Raw genomic sequence first — 10,590 nt, 5'->3', positions numbered from 1 at the left:
GCACTCTACTACACACACACATTCATACGGCACTCTACTACACACACATTCATACAGCGATCTACTACACAAACATTCAAACAGTGCTCTACTACACAAACATTCATAAAGCGCTCTACTACACAAACATTCAAACAGCACTCTACTACACACACATTCATTCAGCACTACTACACACACACATTCATACAGCACTTTACTACACACACACACATTCATACAGCACCCTACTACACACACATTCATACAGCACTCTACAAAACACATTCATACAGCTCTCTACTAAACACACACATTCATACAGCGCTCTACAACACACATTCAAACAGTACTCTACAACACACATTCATACAGTACTCTACAACACACATTCATACAGTACTTTAATACACACATTCATACAGCACTCTACTACACACACACATTCATACAGGACTCTAATACACACACATTCATACAGCACTCTACAAAACACATTCATACAGCTCTCTACTAAACATACACATTCATACAGCGCTGTACAACACACATTCATACAGTACTCTACAACACACATTCATACAGTACTTTAATACACACATTCATACAGCACTCTACTACACACACACACATTCATACAGGACTCTACTACACACACATTCATACAGCACTCTACTACACAAACATTCATACAGGACTCTACTACACACACATTCATACAGCACTTTAATACACACACACATTCATACACCGATGGGACACACAGAGTCAATGAGAGGTTCTGTGTCTTGCCCAGTGACACTTCAACATGTGAATGCTGGTGGAATCAAACTTCCAACTCTCCCATTGTAGGACGACTGCTCTTGCAACTCAGCCACAGCCGCCCACGATAAACTGAAATGTTGACATTTTAATACATATAATATATAATAATAACAATATATAATGTGTGTAAAAAGTGTGAAATAATGAAAAAAGGAAGGTTTGTTAGCAAAAGCGATGCCCGGAGCGATGCCAGGCGGAGTGCGTGTGACCCCGGGGAACATTTTGCAGCAGGGAGTAATTTGTTTTGTTGCACCATTCTTATTTTGTCAGGGTGCGTTTGGCAACTATTCGCTCTGATCCCGCAGCTCTCAGACTTTGTAATAATGAAGTTATGAACAAATATGACTGTCTTGGTGTTTTAGGAGCCATGCCTGAACCGTGTCGCTCCCCTCCGCTGCTGAGACATCAATAAAAAACTCTGACACCTCCGCTGCTGTTTTTATGACGCTCTGGACGTCACTCACAGACACATACAACAAAGAGTAAACTCAAAGCGAGAGCAACACCTGCCCCCTCTTTCCTATTTTGTCTTTACAAAATGTTTTAGTTTTATCCATGAGTTTGTCAAAGAACAATTTAGATTTGTATTTTTTTGTAAATACAGACGTAATGTTTAATAAATGTTAGGACTCTATTGTTTGCTAACAAAATATATTTTATGTCATTAAACAACTTGTCGGTTCTTCTCTTGTGTGCATGTGCGTTCCCGTGGACCCGCTCGCTCTTGCGCTCTTTGTGACTTCTCTGCTGTTGTTGCTCTGAAGACCAAGTCCAGGTCCAGCTAAACATTGAGCAGGAGCTGAGAGCTGCAGGATCAGGTTTCAAACTCCGCTTCAAACAGCCGTGCACTGCAAGAAGTGCTCATTGTAGCCATTAATCCTGACTTCCTCATTCTGATTTTAAAAAATCAGCACAAATTGTTTTATTTAACACTCCTGAGTTAAAATGTTGCTGATCAATTTTAAGTTATTATTTATTGATTGTATTCAACTTTCTGATCCCAAGTCCACTGGCCTGCCTCTACCCCATCTCGAAAAGTTGAAACTCAAAGGTTTAAGCAAGATATCATCTCTGTGTCAGACATTTTGTCAGTGTTTCCTTTTCCGTTATTATCTTCTCCCCCCACCCCCCCGTCGACAACTGCCGGCACTAACGTAGCTCTAAACTAGCAAGCAACATAAGACAAGGTCTCTGTCGACAAAACCCCCAAAGAGACCAGCACCCTGCCAAGGTGAGTGACCTCAGGGAATCACTGTGGTAAAATCTTCAAATGAATCATAACCTGAGGCTGTTAGACTCATGAATCATGAATCTCTAACTAGAATAATCACTGAAAAATCACATCATGTTGCTGCTGATCTGTTTCATGTTGCTGCTGATCTGTTTCATGTTGCTGCTGATCCGTTTCATGTTGCTCCTGATCCGTTTCGTGTTCCTGATCCGTTTCGTGTTGCTCCTGATCCATTTCATGTTGCTGCTGACCCGTTTCATGTTGCTGCTGATCTGTTTCATGTTACTGCTGATCTGTTTCATGTTGCTGCTGATCTGTTTCATGTTGCTCCTGATCAGTTTCGTGTTGCTCCTGATCAGTTTTGTGTTGCTGCTGATCAGTTTCATGTTGCTGCTGATCTGTTTCATGTTGCTGCTGATCCATTTCATGTTGCTCCTGATCCGTTTCATGTTGCTCCTGATCTGTTTCGTGTTGCTGCTGATCAGTTTCATGTTGCTGCTGATCAGTTTCATGTTGCTGCTGATCCGTTTCATGTTGCTGCTGATCAGTTTCGTGTTGCTCCTGATCAGTTTTGTGTTGCTGCTGATCTGTTTTATGTTGCTGCTGATCTGTTTTATGTTGCTGTGTTCATGCGTGCTCATCTGCTCACACAGACTCATGTTCGTGCTGCTGTTCGGCGTAATGTTTTATGTTATCAGTGTTTAGTGTATATTTAGTTGATGTTTTTCTTAGTTCATATATTAGATGTTATTACTGTTTTTATTTTACATTTTTTTGTTGGATGTAACTGGGACCCTGTGAACATAATCTCGTTCCACCTCATGTACCACATCGGGTGTGTATAACAAATACATTTTCTGAATCTGAATAAAAATCTTCAGATGAATCATAAAAGCTAAAGAGTGATTGTGTAAAAACCTTTAAAGGTAATATTCCAGTTCTAACACTGGGTTTGACAATTTGATTGCATCAGTGGTGTTTGTCAGTTTTTCGACATCTTAGAGGAGTGACCTGGGGGGGGGGGGGGGGGTTGACCAATAATGACGCCTTTCAAACAATAACCAGACAAATGCAGCGTGAAGGATTTCTGATAAAAAGTTGCACGTCTGAACGGTTCATGTGCGCTGAATGTGAACAGCTGACGCTTCAGGAAACAGGAAAATGTGAAGAAAAAGCAGAATTCAGCAAAGTGTTTGAAGGATGTGGAGAGCTCCAGTCATTTTCAGTGAGAAAACATGGCCGACAAAGCTAAAAAACGTAAAAGCTGCACAAACACCAGAAGTCTGAGCAGGAACGTCGTGAAGGAGCCGAACGTTTTGAGACACGACTTGTTGAAACTGAGGAACGAACTGAAAAACGTACGGCAGAGAACCGGTGAACACAGAAGATTCAGGAATGTTCAGGCAGCTGTGGACGATGTTTTCATGGCACCGTGACTGAATGTTTCCTAGCTGCGTGAGCGTGCACAGTAAACCGTGAGCGTGCACAGTAAACGTACTGCGGATGTGGTTGTCGGCGCAGTACATCATATCAGCAGCGTGGATGAACTGGTATCCGGAGCCCTTCATGCACAACTCGGTCTCTGAGTAACCCAGAATGATCTTCCCCCTACAACAACAGCAAGAGGAGACCTGGAATCAAAAACCACCCAAACCTGGTTCTGGCTCTGCAGCCAGTCTCAGGTGAGGACTGGGCAATGAATCTAAGAAGGCAGAACCTGTCGTTGACGCCCAGCGGGGTGAAGTCCAGCTTGTGTTTGGTTTGGAAGAGGAGCAGCTTGGCTCTGATCTCCACGATGGACGGAGGCTGGACGGGCACCGCCACGGCAAACAGAGCCAGCTGGACCCTGCCAGACGCTCCGTTGTCCCTCGAAGGACTCTGGCCATGGAGGTACTTCAGTCGCCCCTGGAACTTCAGAGCCTATTTGAGAAAAGAAGGTACGTCAGATCCTGGTTTTCTGGTCTTCTTTCAAAGTTTGCTTCAAGAAAACAAGTCCAGCCTCACCAGGAATCCAGAGGAGTTATCCAGGAGGCAGCGAAGGCGACAAACGAAGCTCCGCTCCAGAAAAGACGAGTTGTCCGGAGGAAGCTGCTCAGGGCTGTAGGTCACAGCACTTCCACAGCTCTGTGAAACTGGAAAACCAGGCGGCGACTCAAAAACCAGGTGGAGACAATAAACCAGGCATAGACTGAAAACCAGGTGGGGACTAAAAACTCAAAAGTTATCCTAAACATGCTGCTCCTTTTAGCGACTCTTTAGATACCTTTAGTTTTTGTCAGGTCTTTGATAAGTTTAGCTTTAGTTAATCTTTAGCTACTTTCAGCTAATTTTACATTTTTCTAGATAGTCTCTTGCTACTGTTAGCTTTTAGCTAACATTCCTCCTTAACTTCTCAGGTGAACCAGCTGTCCCTGGTGGACAGACCAAGTGTTTGGGACACAGACATGTCCCCATCAGTCCTTACACGTTCAGCCCAGTTGAGCTGTACTTACGTTCTGCATCCAGAGGAACCGGCTGAGGGTTGAGAGCAAAGTGGAGCTGCTCTCTGAACAGGGCTCGGTCGTCGGTGTGGATCAGCTCCAACACGCTCTGGTGGATCACATCCGACTGCAGGGACATATGACAAAGCTGGACATGCAGGACAGACCCAAAACTCAAAGTAACAAGGAACTAAGGCTGGGTGATATGGACCAAAATTAATATCAATATTTTTAAGATAAAACGCGATGTACGATATTTATGGAATGTGCCGTGCTTTGAGGACTCGCACTCGGATGCTTTGTGAGCTAAGCCCTCATGTGGACACATTTGTTTAGAATCGCAGGCCACTTGTGATTCCTGGAACTCGCTGGCATGAATGAATCGACCTTGGAGAAGGCTACAAGCACGGCCTGGCGGAGTGACCACTAAATTTGGCTGTTTGGAGTCGCCACTGAGACGGAGCAGCAGAACCATGAAGGCAGACAAAGAATCAAGCAGAGTCGGCCTGTCCCAAACAAATGTTACCTGAATGTGGCTTCCCTGCTTGGCCTTGAATAGGCCAACTACCTCCAATTTCTCCTGGAGGTTTATGAACAAGAAGCTCTGCTCTGCTCCCCCTGAAGGTTGGCACAAATCAGGCTGATCTGAGCATGACCTCCTGACCTCCTCATGCATAAATGATTATGTCATTAGTATGTTGCTGAATACGTGTGAGGTCATTGTTAGCAACTGTCACACTGTGCCCCGGTCAGGACATTGTGCAAGATATTCTTTTTTACCTCCCCTCCCCACGTGTTTCTCTTTTCCTCATCTACTTTTGTCTGCCTGAATCAGGTCTCTCTGTAAATGAGTCCTCGAAGCTCAATGACATCAACCTGTAGAAATAAAGGTTGGATGAAAAAAGCAGCAGTGAGGGGCCGTTTGTATTCAGTGAGGGAAGGAGGGGCCGCGTGAAGTTGGCAGAAAAAGAAGAACTACACAGATTTTCAAATCTTACAGTGAGCAGTACTGTGACATATAAAGCAGCAGCTTATCATATTGCTAGACACGGTCCTTAACGGCTAACAAGATGGCTAACTTTAGCTGTCTTGTTCCACAAGTGAGACTGGGACCATGTCTTTATCCATATGATAAGCTGCTGCTTTATTAATGTTGCACCACCTCTCACTGTTCTTCTCATAAGGCTCAGAACGGCTGAACGGGTTTTGTACCGTGGTTTGTCTCAGGGAAGGAGGCTGAAAACACAGTCGGAGCAGCAGCTTACAACTTCACTTACAGAGCTGTTTTAAATGGTGGAAAAGAATCGTAGTTCTGACCTTTTGTCGGGACTGGTTTCCTGCACTGTCTACAGGAAACATCTGTCTGCTGCTCATCTGACCGTTTAAATCCAAACCATCTCCAAATAACAGTCATTGTTTTTATTTCTGTTCAGCAGCAGCTGCTCTTCATACATCTCTCGTGTTTACGTGTTGTGTTAACTCCCCCCCAAATGGACAAGCAGGAAGCGGGGGGAGCGCGCGGGTGAGGTGCTGTTTGTGTTCAGAGTGGGAGGAGGAGGGGGCGCAGACGGGAGAAAAAGAACTGTTTCAAGTCTAATAATACTCGATGGTTGCGATAGAGCCACTTCAACCACCGTAAATGGTAAAACTCGTGACACGTGGAGTACATTCAATAAACATCCTGATGCTGCTCAATAATCCAGGTAGAAAAATGTAAAAAAGTTCAGTCTGGTCCTCTGACATGTCCATTGCATCGCCCAGCCCTACAAGGAAACAGCCTAATTCAGGTTTAGACATGAACTACACCGGACATGTTCCACACAGAATTTATTTCTAACAAAGTCCTCCACATAGTCCTGATCCTGTTCTCTGAAGGTCCAGCAGTGTTTCAGCCAGGCTGAGGTCGTACACCTGGACTGGACCGTTGCAGCACCTTGGTTCTGTTACTTTTGACCTGTTCTGTTGTAGATCGGTCGGATGCTGCGTTTGACATCATGGTCCTGTTGGACCCAGTTTGGTCTAGACTTCAGCTGTTGGACTGACGGACTCATCTGACTCCAGAACCCTTTGGTCTGCAAACAAGGTTCTGGTCCATTAAAGAGCCCAAACCATTAGCCCTCCACCACCGTGCTGACAGATGGGAGGAGCTGTTTGATACAGTGCATTCTGGGTAAACATATGTCCTCATGTCTGGTCTTAGTCCAGAGGTTTTGTGGTTCCTCTAGATCAGGGGTGTCAAACTCACAACAGGAGCCAAAATTAAAACGTTTTCAAACTAAGGGCCAGTTTCAGAATCTACATGAACTCAAACCAGATACTCAGCATCTTCTCTTGGCTGCAGGTTCCTCAACAAGAGCTTGATTGGTCTCATTTGATGCTCTCTGTTGTGCTTTCGACATCATAATCAAAGATTACTAAAAAAATTCAAGAGATAGAAGTATTTGATGTTCCACATATCATCTTGGGGGCCAGATGTCAACGAGGGCCACATTTGGCCCCGGGCCTTGAGTTTGACACAAATGGTGTAGATGATGGTGAACCTGCAGCCTGAAATGCTCTCTGTAGAACGATGGACTCTGAATGACTTTGACCCTTCCCAGGCTGCTTCTCCAAGGTCATTGCTGATGTCTTTCCTCCTTGGTGTTGTGCCAACACACACTTGTAGGCTCCAGAGCAGTAGAACCTCCTGGTGAAGATCAATCAGCAGTTCCTCATCCTGAACCTCGGAGGTTCAGTGGAACCAGTTTTTGGTCCGACACCTTCTGCCGTTTGGCTGAACTTCTGAAGGATAATGACAGGCATTGCTGTTTGTTGTTGTTTACGTGTTGTTGTTTACACATGTTGTTGTTTACGTGTTATCTGTTGTTGCTTATGTGTTGCTTGTGTGTTGTTGTTTATCTGTTGTTATTTACGTTAATTTGTTGTCAGTTACGAGTTGTTATTTAGCTGTTTACATGTTATCTGTTGATGTTTGTTGTTTATCAGTTAAGAACAGATTAATTCAAAGAAAGTCTGATTTATCCAACCTTTATTTTGAAAAGCTGTTGTTACCATGGTGCATGAGAGGTTCAGGGACTTCCATCTCAGTCGGACAGATAAACATCATGACCTGTGTTTGAGGAGGAACTGAAACAATTCTTCGGCTCGTGTTTAATTTGGACACAAAAGCAGGAGTCTGACCTGATGGAAGCCCAAGTAGTCCTGGACGGTCGGCGAGACGTAGAACACCAAACCTTCAGAGGTAACCACCAACACAAACCCGTTCAGGGCCTGTAGGGAGACAGACAGTCAGCGAGTGAGACACCCAGATAATAAACCATTGCAATGGTCCAGTCTAGACGTGACAAATGCATGGACCAGTTTTTCTGCATCATCTTTAGATCAGATGGTCACGGGGGTCACCGGTGCCCATGTCCAGCAATCACTGTGCGAGGGGCGGGGGACACCCTGGACAGGTCTCCAGTCCATCACAGGGACACATAGAGACAAACGAGACAAACAACCATTCACTCTCTCACTCACACCTAGAGACAATTCAGAGTTACCAATCAGTCTAACATGCATGTTTTTGGTCTGTGGGAGGAAACTGGAGTACCCGGAGAAAACCCACGCATGCACGGAGAGAACATGCAAACTCCACCCAGAAAGGCCCCTGGACCGGGGTTTGAACCAGGGACCTGCTCGCTGAGAGGCAGCAGCTCTACCAGTTGCACCACCGTGCTGCCCTTTTCCAGGTTAAATAAATGTAAAATAAAACAAATAAAAATAGCTTTTAACTAGACTTATGCTAGTTTTAGCTTTTAGCCAATTTATTTGACTTCTTTTAGCTTTTATCTAGTTTTTGGTTACTTTTAACAAGCCTTTTGATACTTTAAGCTAGTCTTACTTTTAGCTTTTAGCTACTCTTTTGCAATTTTTTAGCTTTTACTTTGTTCAGCTTTTAGCTAGTCTTTAGCTACTTTTAGCTGTTTAGCTTTACCAACTTGTTCAGTAAATTTCAGCAGTCCTTCATTTTTTAAACATTGACTGTTTTATTTTGAAAGTGTCCCGTCGTCATATCCTGTGTCCTGTTCATGCTTGTATTTTTAAACTACAGGAGTCTTTTACTTTGAAAGACATTATTAGTGACCGGACAAACAAGCTCCTGGAGGTAGTAATAATAAAAATAATAATAATGAAAATAATAACAACAACAACAACAACAACAACAACAACAACAACAACAACAACAATAATACTTTCTTTATAAACCCATTTAAAACAACCACAGCTGCAACAAAGTGCTGTACACATAAAGTCAAGAAAGTTTAAACACATAAAAATTAAAACAGTTGTTAAAACATGAAGATCAATAAAAACAGTGCTGAACAAATTCAGTGTGTGCTAAAATCCAGGAAGTAAAAATGTGTTTTTAAAGAGTTTTTAAAGTGTGTGTGTGTGTGTGGGGGGGGGGGGGGGGGCTCGTCTGACGGGCAGAGGGAGATCAACAGAAAAAGCTCTGCAGCTGTAAAGGAAGAGACAACAGCTAAACGTAACAGAGACACTGTTTCAGTTGATTTGAAGGTTTACATCAGTTTATTTTGGTTACTTCCCTTTCAAAATAAAATCTTTTTGATCTACAGATTAGTGGAGCTGGTCCAAACAGGACCCGTCAGAACCTGTTTGGACCAGCCTGGATCTCTGCAGGAAGAACAGGTGAGTGTCTGACTCCTACCTGGAGCAGCAGGTCTCCTTCAGAAAAGCCGGCAGTGTCCAGGTTCTGGCCGTTCCCTCCCAGAGGCAGACGGCTGCCGTTGTGGTTCTTCATGGTCGCTGCACAGAGGACCAGACACAGAACCCGTTAGAACAAGAACCAAGCCCCCCCCAAAGAGTCCTACAAGTTTTACATGCAGAAAACAAGAACATGCTTTTACACATTTCTGTTAGAGGTTAGCTCCACCTCCTTCTTCAGCACACCTGTAGGAGGGTCAAGGATATCCAGGAGAGAAACCCAGACCTCCCTCTGTCCTGCTCCTCCTGGGAGACCCCGAGGTGTTCCCAGACCAGAGAGTTCTGGGTCGGACCCAGGGCCTCCTACCAGGAGGCATCGTGATCAGATGAACCTCCTCAGCTGACTCCTTTAGATGAGGAGCATCAGCTCTACTCCTCGCTCCTCCTCCCATCTCTAGCTCTTTACAGCTACTTGGGTCCAGGACCTGGTTCTGTCAGTCCTGATCCGAACCTCATGAGCACAGCTGAGGGTTGGACTGTAGACAGACCTGTAGATCCAGACCTTCGACCTAAGACTCCACTCTTTCTTCACCCTACCGACCGAAACAACATCCTCATTACTGAGGACGAGGTCGTGCACCATCCTCACATCACTCAGGAACTCCTCCTCCTGAGTCCCAGACTTAAAAAATATAGATGGTAGTAGTTGAGAGTCATCCTCAAGCCGTACCACTAACACATGGATGAGGCGGCCATCTTGAATTGAAACTCAGCCATGAAAGGTGGCAGGCAGAGTAATTATTAATTTGAACAGGATCACTGAGATTCTCCTCCTTTATGAAATAAAAAAATTATGATTTTGTTGCATGAATTGTCTGATGAACAACGTTTCTTCAACAAGAAGTTTCTTCTGACAAACACGTGGTTTCTACTCGTTCTTACTGGAGGAGAAATGAACAAAATGTAGAAGATCAGCGTGAGGACAAACTGGAAATGTGACAAGATCAGTTAAAATAAAGGCACACTTTGTTCCCTTCAGTGGTCACCTTCATCCAAACCAGGTGGAGGCCCGTGGGTCTGTTGGACCGACTGCACAACGGCTGATGGGGCTTGTCATGTGAAGGTCATGACTGGCTGCAGTCACGTAGAGCTTCTAATGCATACCTGTCTTGATTTACAGATTACAGCTTTGGTTTTCACTAACTGAAGCCACCACTCCATCTACACAAAAAATGCTTCAAGACAGAAGCAGAGATGGAGGACTCCAATCCCGACTGGCTGATGTTTGACTTCTGACCATCTAGACTGATTCATGTTCGACTCCTGACCATCCATACTGGTTATTGTTTGACTCCTGACCATACA

General features: G+C 44.3%; 1 protein-coding gene across 1 annotated transcript in view; it reads right to left on the bottom strand.

Annotated features, from left to right (window-relative positions):
* LOC119419438 (aryl hydrocarbon receptor) overlaps positions 1 to 10,590 on the bottom strand; it is a 92,535-nt gene that overhangs the window by 14,341 nt on the left and 67,604 nt on the right. The window contains exons 3-8 of the mRNA XM_037686740.1: positions 9,230 to 9,327; positions 7,696 to 7,785; positions 4,528 to 4,642; positions 4,040 to 4,167; positions 3,753 to 3,955; positions 3,534 to 3,643 (exon numbers count right to left, since the gene is read on the bottom strand). Of these exons, the coding sequence (XP_037542668.1) occupies positions 3,534 to 3,643; positions 3,753 to 3,955; positions 4,040 to 4,167; positions 4,528 to 4,642; positions 7,696 to 7,785; positions 9,230 to 9,327 (744 nt within the window). The remainder of the gene's footprint in view (positions 1 to 3,533; positions 3,644 to 3,752; positions 3,956 to 4,039; positions 4,168 to 4,527; positions 4,643 to 7,695; positions 7,786 to 9,229; positions 9,328 to 10,590) is intronic.

This window comes from Nematolebias whitei, chromosome 13, assembly GCF_014905685.2.
Source record: "Nematolebias whitei isolate Nwh7 chromosome 13, NemWhi1, whole genome shotgun sequence".
Classification (NCBI taxonomy): Eukaryota; Metazoa; Chordata; class Actinopteri; order Cyprinodontiformes; family Rivulidae; genus Nematolebias; species Nematolebias whitei.
This window is presented reverse-complemented; position numbering and strand designations above follow the sequence as displayed.